The sequence below is a fragment of the Achroia grisella genome, unplaced genomic scaffold (genome assembly GCF_030625045.1).
Source record: "Achroia grisella isolate CSIRO2021 unplaced genomic scaffold, CSIRO_AGI_Agris_v1 utg856, whole genome shotgun sequence".
Lineage (NCBI taxonomy): Eukaryota > Metazoa > Arthropoda > Insecta > Lepidoptera > Pyralidae > Achroia > Achroia grisella.
The window spans coordinates 626,389-643,010 of record NW_026713045.1 but is presented as its reverse complement, the minus strand read 5'-3'; the positions used below and the strand labels follow the sequence as shown (position 1 = coordinate 643,010).

The following is a 16,622-nucleotide window of genomic DNA, read 5'->3' as shown; positions in this document are numbered from 1 at the left end:
CGTCACATAATGTTATACACAGATATACATATATATGTAATTAACGTTTACCATTAATCATCAGGTAGGCCGTTAACTTATTGCCAACAAACAAAAACGATAATTTTTGTCGTTAGATGTGTCCAAATAAATCATACATAAAAATACTTTTTGTACGATTTTAAATATAAACATCTATTGTACAAATACTTAAAGTATATAATATTGACAACTTAGATTACGAATCTAGAATGAATTTTTTATCGAAGTCTTATATCACTGCTTATCTGACAATATAAATACCCGACACAAATAAAATAAGAAAATATTACAAATGATTATTTATTTTGATATTGTTTACCACAATTTATATCAATAACTTATAGTCTAGAATAACATTTAAGTATAATTATTTACAGGAATCTAAACAATAAATAACATGTTGGAATCAACAAAATTAATGACTGAATTTTCTATATGAGTACAAAATTAAATACATTTTCATATAACATATGTGTTAACTTTGTTTCAACATATCGTAAAAATTTATTACAATACCTTGGCAACCTCTTAGATATATAACCAGTTAGGTTTTGTCAGTTTGTTCTTCTTTCAATATATTTATCACTAATACACAATAATTACGTACCTATATACAATTTAATTGTTAAACATTGTTTAATAATGTTGAATACCTCATTCTTTGTTATCAATTTAACTTGTCTTTGGTAATATTATAATAAATAGAATTATATTTAATCCCACGGTTCGTTTTAATAGGATTCTTGACCAATTCAGTCTGTAATCTCACACAATCTTAAATAAGTATTGTTAACAATATTATTTTTTATATCTATGCATATTATTTAAGTTTGTAGAGAAAATAAAAATTAATACTTATTGTAATTTAAAAATCCTTTCCACTTGGGATTATTTCTTTGTCGTTATAATAAACTAATAATTTGAAATGAAAATTTAAATGCAAAAAATGTTATTTTTATATGCTCATTCATAATACCACGTGGTTCTTCGTACTTTCTTCTCAATATTATTACCAACCTCGCCTGGTACTCCACGAAGTGAATTATCTAAAAAAAAAGAAAAAATGTAGGAATTACTACATATCCATGGCAACTAATAATTTACAAAATCAATAGTAATGAACAGAAGTCTTCACAAGTAATACGTATTACAATGAAATTTTTGTACCAGATTATAAGAATTGTACACAGGTACAATAAGTAGTGAGTTCTATAGTAAACATATGTAATATATAATTAAGTATTCTTGTTTTTCAAAAAGAGACACCTAAAGTTTAAATTGTTAAGTTACAGCATACTAAATCGTTAAAATATAATAAATATATCAAATAATGATAATGATTTTACATGGACATCCAAATAGAGAGGCAGTCATACAATACAGTTTTTCATTTTTAACATTAGGTACTAGTTAAAAATTATTTTTATTTGAGTTCATTCGATCTATCAAATCTTTATGTTTTATTTATTAACTACAAATTTAAACTAAGTGAATATTATATCAGTTGCCTACCTAAATAAAAAGATGTATAAAACTGTTTTATATATCTTTTGTCTGTGTTTTTTATAATAACTATATTATTTTATATATGACAACAATCAGAAAAATATTGATGGTTACAGCGATGCCTTTTATTACTCTCATCGCATTATATATTCGTCCTTGATCTTCTTCTTATTCAATACTCTTACAATATAGCAATGCAAGCTTTAGTAATTATATAACAACAATAGATGGCACTGTTGTCTTATCTAGTGATTAAAAAGAGGTTTAACTAAAAAATTCTTCGTTCGTCGTCGTTCGTCTTCCAGCAATATTTCGTTACAATTATAACTGGGAACATATTTCGCCGTTTTAAGGAAAAAGTAAATTACATTTTTATTCACAACAAAACATGTTGTAGGTAACTTTATTTGTTGATTAAATCAAGAAGCTCTGGTAATGAATACTAGTTTATTTCAATGAGATCAACATTAAGTACCCTCAAACCTCACAATATCTTGTGCGTTTAGACATTAATAAGCAATTTATGAGTTATTAGTTTAGACATAATCAACAATTTCAAATTTTAAAGTAGTAAGGATGCCTCACAGTTCAGGGTTTACTTATTTTAATATTATATTTAATATTTCATAATATTATACTAGTATTTTTACATTATATTAATTTCTATTTAATTATATAAAATTATATCATAATCTTAATAATCTTAGAAACGAATTAAATACCCAATACCTAATAGAAAGCCGATACAATAAATAGAAACAAATAACTACTTCATAGTACCACAAATGTAAAGCGCTATAGAAATTAAAGAAATAATTAACGAAAGCATAAAGCAAACACACCTATACTACTGAACTAAATAAACAGGTAATAATAGTACAACTATATTATGAATGAAATAAATATTATTAAACTTCAACGTCATAACAATAATAACCCTGGATAATTCACATAGAGCTATCTATCAATTTGAAGAGTTTTCAAACTTTTTTTTGAAGCAAACTACATTGCTTAATATAATTCGTAAAACTATAAACCATATATATTACATCAAAAGTCATAGCCCTTTGTTCACTTTTATCTTAGTTTATATTGTTACGAGTACCTACAAACTTAATTCATATTGCAATTATGACTTAGAAAAGATGAGTGAAAGGAAGAAATAAATAGAATGCAAGCCTCATAAGAATATATCCGTATTCGCATCTAAAAGCTAAGGGAACATAGAGCCAAACCTTGCACTAAATTAGATTGGAAGATTGCCTAAAATTTACTGACCTACAAGCAAATCAGTGGTGTAACATCACGACTACGAAACCATCTAATGGACCTGGAGGAAAGACGTTTCTGTATATTTAAGTAAATCAATATACATTTATTTATGTAATTCACTTAAATATTTACTTTTAAATTTATTGATAGTATAGTGTATTGATATTATAAACATATATGTGTATATATATATAATAGAAATATAATATATAAAGAAATAATATATAAAAAAGTGTTAAAAAAGATAAGTTGACATTACAAATTCGACGGAAATTATTTTAAGTACCTACACTTTGTGAATTTTATTAATTGATACGGATTTATTCCTTCTGTGTTAGTTCTGAAAAACAAAAAATATAGGCTATTATAATATATTAAAATTTAAAAAGTAAATATGTGCTTATAATATATTTAATATTATAATAATAAAATAAATTTATAATATAATATAAAATGAATACAATTACAATATAAAATTATCTGTAAATAATAGAAGTTAAAAATTAATTCGTTGTTATAGGATTCATTGGAACAAATCTACAAGTTACCAGATTATACTACTACAAGTTAGTACAATATTCATGCAAATAAATTACACGTCACTTATTAAATGCTTACATTATATTATTATATATTACATTTCTCAGATATATGATATAATTACATAATTAATTATGTAATCTAGCCACATACTTACCACGACATCAGTAACCTCTGTTATTATTTATAAAAGCTTTCATTAATTAATTAGATTATAATTATTTAATGACTCTACCTAATAAGTAAGTAAATATGAAATAATACTAATATCAGATTTGCGAAAACAAATGTCGTTATTGGGCATTTATCAACTTACAAAATATTAAAATTTTAGAATAGGTTTTATTAATTACTTGACCTACGAGTCCTCAATGAAGGATTCCTTAGAAATGCTCAAGAAAACTAAAAGGTACTGGTTTGTGCGTCAGTGTCTATTGTAAAAGCCAAAGACAAAGCATGTATTATAATGACTTTGACGTTTAAATAGGTGCTTTTATTACTTGTCTACTTACATTTATCGTCGTTTCTGCTGTCACTCTCGTCCGAGGCCTGCCTATTCATCGAAATCCGTTTCTTACGCTGCTCCAGTATTAGTTCTGGAATACAATATGTTTTGATATTATTATTTTATTCATTTTTATTTTATGTAACTTAAATAACAACCTAGGTAACTGCTTATGCGATAGTAAGTGGTAACCATCGTCTACATACAAACAACAGCACTACAACATCGCGTTATAATGTAACTCCTGTCATACGATCCCTGCGTTACCATTCCAAGGGAGTAAAATGTTTTACCTCTTATTTCCTTCTGTTTTTCTTTTCTCTCTCTTTTTGCTTTATCTCTACTCCCTTCAACTGAAATACAGCTTATGAAGCAAGCTGGTTGGCGACTGAGATAGTTAGTACAGATTATTTTTATAATGCAGACGATTTTTTATAAAGTCTATATCGGACTTTTTATGATTACATTATTATTCCAGATATATAGTTTGTGGAGTTGCTTGAACATTAGATGTATCTAAATTATGCTTAAGTCCGAATGTAACTTAAACTTGACACAGCAATGTCCATGTTTTAGATTAACAGATATGGTATCGTTACATATGAATTGAAATTAACTTTATTTGAGACTTATGAATTCGCGCAGTTTGATAGTTTGTATTCATACATATTTTAACTTAAAAATAAATAAACTTCATCGTGTGATGCCTGTGCTTTGCAAAGGAGTGATAAATAATAACAAAAAATATGACTATTCAGAAGTGCTTAAATTTCAATTTATTTGAATAAAGAATTTTTCTATTTCTATTTCTGAGGCTGATTTGTAAAGAGGTGAAACATGTGTCGAATAATACGTTTGTGTTGACATAGGACGATGAAAGGGCCAGTGATAACTTCAAAAGTGATGGTCGACTACGTAGTTCAATTATGTATTTTGTATTTGTACCATTGTAAATGACAGTGGGTCCACCATGCGTTGTTGATGGATACTCTTTACAAATATTATATATTTCATAGCATATGGTATAAACTAGTGCAAATCCTAGATCATATAATGATACTTAAAATTTCATATAAACTTGTGTTTTATATAAGCAATAAAATATCGTCAAATCCATTTTTTTCAATAATTTAACATAGCAAAATTTTTTTCCGGAGTCTCAAGTGTAGGCGCTAATAAGAACGACTATCACTAGTATATTTTTTTGTGTATTTAGAATAACAAATAGATTAAAATTCCGATGACCTCCAATATAATTAGAATAAGAAAATTACATCTAAATAAATGATTATCTACCTGTCCGTATCACACTGAGCCGCACCTGCCTAAGTAGGTTTAGTGATAAACAGCAGAACCGATAAGAGTTACTTGCGTTCCACGACATATTGCGACATATTTACAATTAGTAGCTAAATGGCCTACAAACCATACTGAAATCACAGGCAATATTGGAACAGTGGAGGTGGGGGGTAAAATGGGGCAGGCAGGGTCTGAGATATCGACCCGATATCGAGACTCACGAGTTTATCTGTTTTTTTTATGTACTACGAATATCACGTTATCATGTCACACCCGTATCTCTACTACACCGTAACATAGGTCATCATTCCAGAGGGATAAGATGTCATCCCTTTTATTTTGTCATTTTAGTGCCTGATCTGCACCCAAAAACCGAACACAACTTAAAAGCAAGCTCCTTGGCGGCTATAATAGATGAGTTTTTACAGTCTAATCAATCCAGAGCCTATTACTGTTACGATATTAACCCTAGTTTTGGTGTCACGTGTAGAATCTTTAAGTTTTCGGGCTAAGAAAAATTATAGCTATAAACGAAATATCTTCCAGTATTAATTTGTCTCTAAATTGGTGTTCTTAATCAAGTTTTTGATTAAGAGAGTTCACTAAAAATATATCAATAATAATAATGGAATTTGTGCCATAATAGATGACAAACTCGAGAGCTTGTCTCTTGAGTTTGTCAATTATAATATTAATGATCAACAACATTTTGTTGAGGTGATGAACTGAAGCCTTATTTCAGTTATTAAGTGGAATGTCATATTTATAATACAGTGCAAAGAGCAATAATATATTAATTATTAATTTCGAAAATTTTGATAATCAATCATGACGATATATTATTTATTGTTTTTAATTAATGAATTTATCTATTTATTTTCACCCCAATAGATCCTAACAGTTCAATACCGACTAATCGTGACTTTATCACAAAAGTATTTAAACATCATAATTTTCACAGAATCCAATCAATGGCAATGTCCACTGTCAATCTCTCTGACGGTATCGAGCCACTTAGTTTGAGGCGAGACTTTGCTTCGACTTCGCTTTGTGTGTTCTACCAATTATACAACGGACTGTGTTCTGAGGAATTGTTCGACATGATGCCTACGGCCACCTTTTACCATCGCACCACTCGCCATCGACAGGGAATTCATTCCCACACACTGGAACCTAAGTAGTCTCGGACAGTGCGGTTTCAGAGGAGCTTCCTCCCGCGTACACTTAGATTGTGGAATGAACTTCCTGCCGAGGTTTTCTCACGAACTTCAGCATGGGGTTTTTCAAGAAGGGTATATTAAGGTTTCTTAAGGGTCGGCAACGCGCACGTGACACCCCTGGTGCTTCAGGCGTCAATACGTTAACCATTTACCATCAGATGGGCCGTATGCACCATAGTAGTATAAAAAAAAACTGTCGACGTCGCGGTGAACTTGACATGACCACTTTAGGGATATTTGATTGATTTGAATACAACGAACATAAAGTGAGCCAATGGAGAATATGCCACAAATATAAATTATTAAACTTACGACCTTTTATATATAACTCAACTAGACAATGACATTTTTAAATACATTTTTATTGAACTTTAGATTAACCATTCAAGTTGCAAGTAAATAATGTGAAATATAATATGTATAATTAATAAGCCGCCTTACTTTTATAGGCATATATATATATAAATATAAATATATATATATATAGATAGAATTATACGTAACTTAGGGCCATTTCCATATGTATAAATTATGTTTATGCAAAGGTAGATTTTATAATTTTAAAATCTATCTTTGAATTACGTAATGGTTTTCAAATTATCTGTCTATCTAGTGAAGAAATGTATCTTAGTACCAATTTAATATTCTGGGTCAATAGAGAGTACTCCGTTGTGGAGCGAAAAGGGTCCATGTATAGACAGACGGACAACAAAGTGATCTCAAAAAGGGTTCTGTTTTCGGGTTTCGTTTATTCAATACGATATCAAACTACCTGCAGTACCTGTAGAGATAGGGATTATTCTCCTTACTTGTGAACACAAAATAGAAAAAGATTTGTAATTCACACATAACACGATTACCTGTACAATATTGTTATACCAAACACTTAAAACCAAGATATATAAAACATTACTTTTATATTTATACTATATACAATGACACATTCTATAGATGTATACTCTGCACAAACTCGTCCTTTCTTTGGAGAAAGGACGAGTTTAATTGGATTGTAAGCCATGATTGCGCTCTAAACTCAAAAACGTAGCTCAAAAGACTGATCTAACCTAGGAAAATGAATGGTGCTCCAGTAGCATATTGTCGCCATACTGGCAAACACAGTGTTGACGGGGACCCCCGAATGGAATGACGATCTCAATTATGTTGTAGAAAGACGGTGAATACGAATACCGACCAATTACTAAAGATAGTAAATGGGGGAAGCATCTTCCATATTAGATAAATGATTGTTTATATATGTGAACCGATGATTAATAATCATCAATCACATAATAAGACATCGAGAGAAAAAATAAGATAGCTGATTGTGATTCTACTGAAATAATAATTATGGTAACTTAAATTAACATTTAACGGATATGAAGCTTACTTTAAACCACAGATAACAGAATATTACATACTTTAAACGTACTCTGGGTTCCCCTAAGTTTCAAAACAACAATTTCTTGTCTCTGTTCCAAACAAAAACATAAGTGACACACATACTGTATTATTCATCCAAATCAATCACAACCAATACCACAACAAAAGTATCTGCATACACAAGTATTATATAGAGTCGGATGCACTTTATATCGATGCTATTGTGTTGTAATATTCATTTATATTGCTATTGCGAACGGGAACTACATCAGTACGTAGATAGCTCAAGCGATCGTATTGCATAACATGGTATAATAAGATGTAAGTAAAAACTATGTACCCGTTTGTTATATAGGTACTGCACTTAAGTGTAACTATAATTATATCATGTTATCTCAGATGCAGTGGTCAGAGGCATTGTTAAATGTAGATGTCTTGCTAAAAGCCAAATTTCACTGATCATATTCGAATTAGTACGGGGACGATCGGAATGCCATATCTCGGAATAATTTGGTTTGTTATCGATGTTTCCATCATAGAAAAAGCAATTAGACATATAAAATTACATACACGACATACGTTCAGTCATTTTCTGGTGTCAGCCATATTCGTACCTTTCATAAGTCGTGGTAAGCACGGCGTGGTGTAACGTAATCGAAGGCAAATCTAGTAATAATAGTATCGATACAAACACTTAAATAAAATATGCCAGTATTGCAATCACATATGGACGTGACTCATTTACGACTCAAATCGCGACATGTTTTCAAATTTGTTTTCATACTAGACAAAAGGCTATTGTACTATTTGAGGAAATGGCAATTGTCGCTAAATAAGCATGTGGTAACAAAGAAAAGTGTTACCAGAAAGATTTAAATGCCAGTTTACTCTTATCGGAGTAATCTTCGCGAGGAATGTGAAATGGTAAAAGCCCGAGTCAGAAACGATCGCACTTTCGTTGTAGCGTTCCCCTGTGTAATTATCAGAAAGCAACAGCCGTTTACGCGGAATAATAGTACTTACAACACATTTCAATGCAATAAATAGTAAACAAAACAGAATAATTATGTAGCAGAGCGTGCGACCTTTTCTCTTTATTAGTAGAGGTTCAGTGTTCTCAATAACGCAATGATTCTATCTATAGGTACTCGTATGTATCTTTCACATGAGACTTATAAGTAATCTTCAAGTAAGGGCCCGGATATTTCGTTTTTTACATGAATTAATTTATGTAAGAAACGAAATATTATAGTAAAATTGTAGTAGTCTTCTAGAGGCTATAACTGAACAGGATTGAAGTTATTTGTGCTAAGTTTAAAAAAAACAGTTCATAATTTCAAATTACAAACTCGGAAGTTTTCGCTTTATTGGAGAACTTTGCAAATGTGTTCAATAAAAAACAAGTAATAAAAACGCAACGCGAACGCAAGACAAAAAGCAAATTGAAAAAAAAGTATATCCGCCACATTCCCACAGATGCAGCTCAGTGCACATGCAACTCGACAAGTGCCTAATAAAAAACACAGTCGTCGACCCCGAGTGCGTCAGCCATCAGTGACGATAAAGGAGCTCGCAGTTCTTCCGTCACGTACAAACACGGGGAGCAGATGACGATCAATTAAAAAGTTTGTACGTATTAACTATGCGGGAATTAGTTCGGTTGGACTTGCGTGCCAGATGGATTCAACAAGTTTCTTTATGAGAAATAGGCTCGACTTAACTTCGCCGAGTACTCTCAATGAGGTCGCCGACCGTACATTAACTGTACTACTGTCAAGATTATGTTCCTTGCATTAATATTATCTCTATGTACATACTGATGGCGTTATGGATGATTAAACATATTGTTTATGTAATCGTATTATGCAAGGCTTGATGGTCTAGCGGTTTAGCCTTAGTTTACTTCCGATACCCGCAGTTTCGATTCCACGCCCTTTGCAAACATTTATTTGCTAGTAGCTAACTCGAACGATGCATTGTTTGTATTGGTTTGGATATTGTGTATGTATGTATTATGTATGTATATGTATTAACGAAAAAAGTTTTATATAATTCTATCAGTTGTTTACTACCCTCAACACAAACTTTGCTTGTAGATGGCGCTGAGTGATTTGTGCATATTATTTTTATATATACAGCGTTACTAAATTATTCTGAGTTAATAGCAGTCATGCCAACACTATTCTCATAACAGTGTTAACTAAACAAGAGTTATGCTATAACTCTCCCAATACTGCACAACTCAATACAATGCTAGGTATTTCATTACATAATACCACCATTCTACTTTACTTAAATAGCACCGAATATAGTATAATCTAACTATGACTTAACTTATTTCGATAAATCTAATACGAATTATTTCGATAAATCTAATGAAAAATAATATAAGCATATATTTTTTAAATGAACTTCTTACGTTATTTACGATCCACTGTAGTATTCTACCTACGATGTTAATTTTCGAGGCTGTAATTTATTTCAGCTGAAGTATCAACAAAACACTCAGCTTATGCATATAAAAGTAAAAAATAACAAAATTATTATGTATGAGTGTAAAGCACTAAATAGCATATTAATTGTATAATAACACAAAATTAACACATTAAGCATTAAATCAATTTAGAAGATGACCTGGACGATTAGTAAATCGTGACCTAATAATAGTACATCTACAATGTGTCGTATTATATTTAACAGATTAACAAAAATAATTGCAGGGGTTATAAGAGTACAAAAATAGAAAAGTTACCCTTAGCGGTAGTACCGGTAACACATCTCTATTCTGATCTCGTATTAAGAAGTATGAAAAACAACAAATTCGATTTTACTAATTTTAGTTATGTTCCCTTTTAATACATGATGCAATGCGGTAAAGTGCTGTATTACGTTCACCACAATGACTAGTTTATAACAGAATCAGCAAAACGTCTTACTACTTCTTTGAGATTGCAATAATATTTTTTTAAAAGCATCATAAACGTTGTCGCCTTGAAATAATCAGAACAAGTAGTAGTAACAGCGAACATTGAAAGGTAGCAATCACGTGATAATCAAATACGTCAACAAAATAGATATCTAAACATTTTATAGGTTATCTATTTACAGGTAATGACGTTGACACTTTGATAGCACTAGTTTCTTTGTATGACTACATTATCATCTACACTTGACATATTTCACTTTTTGGTTCTATATTTACGAGCAATGTCACAAATAAAAAACCTATTGCTTGGAATTTTCCTGATAACCGTTTAATGTAGTGACATGCAATGTTATAATAGTGCCATGATGCCCATGGTTTACGACGTACTACCCCTAGTATTTCTGAACACAATCTAAGTATGAAATGCCACTTGTGACATCTGGAATAAACAGGCGACAAAGTTAGTCTCGAATAACATATTTATGTAAGCAGTCATTACCTTTCTTCTCCATAGCCTGCTCCCAAAGTAAGGTAGTGATATCATCTACCCACGCGGTTCTCACTGCAGTGTCACTAGTTTCCAACTTGTAGGACTTGAGGTTTCTCTTCTTGTACCATATAGAAAATTTGAAGTGATCTTCAACTTTTGCCGTAATGCCCAAATCATCTACTGGTATGTGATCTTTGTAAATAAAGCATTCTACTCTTGGACTCTGAAATATCATAAAAATGTTTTCTTCATTATCGGTATTCTTATTGATTGAAAAACCAAGAATGCAATACAAAACGTACTATTTACAATGTGCTGACTAGTGACTTGGTTATCAGATCGAAACTAACATTATACAATTTTTAAAATTGTTGTGTGTGACAATGAATCTGTCTTGTATTGCATTCTAGGTTAGGATCTCATTATCCTTGTCTCATTTGTTTTATTAAGAAATTCATCAAAGAAACGCCAATACGACAGGCAATCGGCCACTGCAACGTTGGATTCAAATGAGCAAACGAAATAAGAGCTTTTATTTTTTTTCTATACCACAAAATAGAGTGATAGTATTAATTATAATATAACATAATTTCTTATTATTATATGAATGATTAAAAAATATGCAGAACGTATATTCATAAAAAGGGTAAGAATTGAGAGAAACTTCAAATCAATCCGAAATATCCTATATCTGGTCCGTTATATAGATATAGCGCAACAATTAATATTATTTTTTAACTCACGTAATTTGCTACTATTTAACTAGTTAGATGCTTACAAGAATATTAAGTATACATGGTACTATAATAAATATATAGGTATATTATAAATAATTTACTAATATATCAGTTGTTGTTTAGAATTATTTCACGCGTTATTTTATGCAGTGAACCTTATTGCGTCATGCCCTTATGCCACTTGCCACCTTTATTTACAAAGCTTGCGTCTGATGTCGTAATATTGTACATGTTTGCATTGTAATATCTCATCTTGTCGTTATATCTTTTAGATGTAAGTATATATATATGATTCATCACTAACAATTAGATACTAAAATAAATAGGTACAATATTTTAAGATTTATTTAAACTTCATTTAACACTCTAATTCACATTTACATAAATATATAAAATATGTAGGTGTAAATGTAATTTATACAAATGTATATATATCATTTTATATCATTTAAAGTATGCAAATTATACTGATGATATTCCACTGTTATAACTTAGAAATGTTACAAATACACATTGCATTGGCGAAACTCGGATGGTACGAGTGTATTTGATATAACTCACAACAAAGCGAACATTCTCACGTATTACGTTCATTAGACTTCCTGTGTCAACAAACAACGAAGCCGACGACGCGTGGCAAATTAGCGTGGCATTGGGAAGGTCACTGGCTCTCACCATTAAACTGTCATGCCACAACAAGCAATATGTGAAACTACACACAATTTTTATAAGCAATTGGATTTATGGCAAGTTGTACAGCCTAACTGATAACTATATGCCCATAGTGCTTTCATGGTTATGAACAGCGCTATGGGCATAAAGTTATCATGTGGCACCCTGATACTCTTCATGCGTTGGGACTAAAATACTACTAATACTAAAATAATACCTAATTCGATAACATAAATATCACATCTCATACTCTATAATTTCACTGCCTAAACGCACACTACTGCACACTTTCCATGCTGTACTTTTGACGGTTAATTATTAATATCGTGACAAAATTTGTAATAGACCAAAATAGTAAACGATTTTAAAATTAATCATATTTCTCCAGGATACGATGAAAACACAGTCGAATAAAGAACCTCAATTTTTCGAATTAAATTAAAATACCAGTACGAAACAATAATATCTATCCCCATAAAATAGGAATGTAATACTGTATCTGAATAGTATGACAGAACTATTTAATAAGTTCATTGGTAAACAGTTGGCGCCAGAGTGCCAGGGCAATGGCGCGTGCTCCATATATGTTTCAGTTATAAGCACATTTCTCTGCGGTAGACATCATTATTGTGATGTAAGTTTAAGTGGAAGATACTATACCTATTTAAAGATCTAAGTGGCACTTACTGATATAATTAGTACGCTGTTTTACGATATATGGAATCTAAACTTCATTTAATCTGTATTACGAATCTTGATACTTTAGAAAGGATATATGTGTATATTATGGCTCTAAAAAATACTGGCCAATTGTTGAAATGGGTAAACTTCAGCCATAAAACAGACAGACTACCATCATCTTATTATTGATTTAGATTAAAATATTTCATACTTATTGATTTAGATTGTATATAAATTACTGTAATTATCTTATCATTGTATGACAAAAAAACAACAACAATTTAACTAATAAAATATTTCAAGAAACTTTTGATGTATATAATTCACAAAAAGTAACCATGTTTGGTGTAATTTATTAAATTATGAAATAAAATAACGTTTTTCTATAGATATACTTACAATACGGTTATATTATATTATAACTTGTAGGTATGGGTTTGTACGTTTACGTATTATATGTTATATGTTTCGCATAAATACTCAGTAGTCCTTATCAGAGGATAGGTATAGACACAAGCAATAATTGTTTTGCATATACGCTAATATTTTCATTGTGTATGTGATAATGATTCATTCATTAAATTATGAATCATTTTCGTGATATGATAATTAAATGCCTACATATTTTTTAACGTCCTGTTGACAATGATATTTTAAACTTGAAGACAAATAGAAAGGTAAACAAAAAGATAAAATACATAAAGTAACACAAAAACTTGCCAAGTTTCAACAAGCGGGAAATAAGACATTACGGTATCAATTTTTCTAGGAAGTTCCACTCTTAAAACTTTCTACAGTCACTATAATATTACTCAGGACTCGCTAATCTAAGTCAAATAGTTTTTGCATGACTTCTTTATGCTCTTCTTCTCTTTACAAATACAAATATTACAAATGTCTACTAACAACAATATGTTATCTGAGCTACTAACCTTCCTAAAGACTACAGTGATCAGCACCAGCTTATCAAATAAGAATATCCTCATGAGTTGTCTTCTCCGTCGGACGACATCCATCGCATAAAATTCATTTTGTCGCAACAACCGTCCTTGTTGCAACAGGTTCAGATCAGGCTGAAAGTAAATAAAATATTTTAGTATCACAACATACAAACATACATACCGACTGTTATCCCAGATAGGGTAGTCAGAGGTACTGTCTTCTGTCGAGGTTGTGGTGAACGCAATACTATACACATGGCTAGATTCCGTTGAATATTTGCATATTTGAACTTAACCTAATATGGTGTATTTAACTTGCCATGGACTCGAAATAAGAACATGTCATCTGTATTATCACGCCAGTTGTTAGTCATAGTGTAGGTAGTACGTAGCGAGATTTCAGTGCCACCTAGAATTCTTATATGCAACTCCTACTTCACACACACCTTCAAAACAGGCCAATTTCAGACATTCAAGACTCTTTCATTAGACTGCGCATGATCTATCTATTCATGATAGATCAGACTTGGGTTTGGGAGTTGTTAGCAATGGGGAATAGTGACCCTATTAGTAATAATGTATTTTTTACTATTTGATAATGAAATGTTGCACCCGCCTGCGCTAACGGTATACGCTGATAGTGCCCTATCAGTGGAATATAATAGACTGACCATGAGATAAGGTCAGATCGTCATTATAGTGAATTTACTAGGTATTACTACCTCTATAAAGTATTGTGGTTATCTACAATAGTTTCCAGGCCGTTCCAGGGGGCCGTATAGGTGGACCTGAAGTAATAATAAGCAGGAGCAGGCGGATTTACCTTCATTAAAAAAAAGTCTAGGTTTTTGATGGTACAATATCTTGTGTTTACATTCCCATTATACGTATGTATTATTTAGACTCACAAATTTAATATTATAGCTATATGATGTCACCGAATAAATGATGATCTTACCTACTGGAGAGTGGGATAGAGAGAAAGTGGGGCGATATATAAATGTATATATAATTTGAAACAGTCTTAAAACATATATGTATTCCTATTGCGTTGCTTGTTAACAATAGTATATTTATCATTTCAATACATCAAATATGACAACAGAGACGTTTACGCCAAAATGGAATAGCCGGGCGTGTCTTACTCAAACACTATGTATAATACAAAGTAGTAGGCATATAGTATATAATAATACAGTTATGTACCTACATTAAATTACTTCAAACTTATTTACTTCATTTAATGGTTATAAATATTTCAAGCGTGTTTGATTTGGTATGGTTTTCGAAACTGTGGCAGGATAGTCGTCAGTATATTACAGTTAAAATATTACTTAATTATAATGTAGACAAATAATATTTTATTAAGAACTTCCATTACAATTATTATTGAGATTATAAAATGTGGCCAATCATACATTGTATTATATACAATACCTACTTAGAAATACGTAAGTCAATGTTAAGTGACACAATAGTTGTCATCTCAAAATAAGTACAAACACTGCGGTTTTATGATAATATTTTTTAAATATATTATTTACATATCACAATTGATTTGAATGGTTAATGTCTTGAGAATTACAATAATTAATGCAATATATATGAATAGAAGGTATGTATAGATATGAAGAAATGGACGATCAATACCAGTTTCTGAATTTTTAATAGTGTGTTATAATAGTATCCGAAGTAAACAAAAACAAACCGTAGCAATTGTTAATTTTGCAACTTCGTCGTCTTATGTCTAATTGCAAAGTAAAATATACCATTTAAATTTATGTGATTATATAGGTATAATTTTGAGTCCTGACCGCTCTGCACTTTTTAGTTGACAGTTATCTATCATCAATAATAAATAATGTCGACGACATATCAAGTTTACCATTTACTTTTTATCATATTGTCACCTTAGATTCTGAACTGTAATTTTATTACACAATAAATATTGCGTAATTTTTTTAATTGCTAGCTTATTTAATTTAATTATTGTCTATATAATGGAACAAACTTTCTTTTTAGTTGATATTATGCACTTTTAGACATCTTTAAAACAAACTATTAAATATCCTCACTTACCGGACAGTTTTGAATATTCTCCAACGCCATAATTTCCTCGATCGCCGTCAAGATCCTTTCGATCACTGTTTTTGCTTGCTTTAAACTTTGCAATGGCGTTTCTTCATTATCGGAACACTCGCCATTACTGCCACCGGTCTCGTCACTGTCGACGCTCAAATCAGATGCCCTTGAGTCTGAATCACATCTTTCATTTTCATACTGTGCATAGGTTTTAACTAGATCCACTAAAAATAATTTGTAGCGAGGAAGCCTTTGTATTGGTTCTAACAGATAACTTGATAAGTCTAATCGATCATTCATTTCAAATTGTCGTCTCTGAAATAAAATATATAAATATGTATATATATTAA

General features: G+C 30.7%; 1 protein-coding gene across 1 annotated transcript in view; it reads right to left on the bottom strand.

Moving 5' to 3' along the window:
• Nucleotides 1-327: 327 nt before the first annotated feature.
• Nucleotides 328-16,622, bottom strand: part of LOC131852681 (triple functional domain protein-like) — a 35,659-nt gene continuing 19,364 nt past the window's right edge. The window contains exons 4-8 of the mRNA XM_059203394.1: nucleotides 16,270-16,587; nucleotides 14,182-14,322; nucleotides 11,169-11,382; nucleotides 3,852-3,935; nucleotides 328-1,067 (exon numbers count right to left, since the gene is read on the bottom strand). Coding sequence (XP_059059377.1) covers nucleotides 985-1,067; nucleotides 3,852-3,935; nucleotides 11,169-11,382; nucleotides 14,182-14,322; nucleotides 16,270-16,587 — 840 coding nt within the window. The 3' untranslated portion in view covers nucleotides 328-984. The remainder of the gene's footprint in view (nucleotides 1,068-3,851; nucleotides 3,936-11,168; nucleotides 11,383-14,181; nucleotides 14,323-16,269; nucleotides 16,588-16,622) is intronic.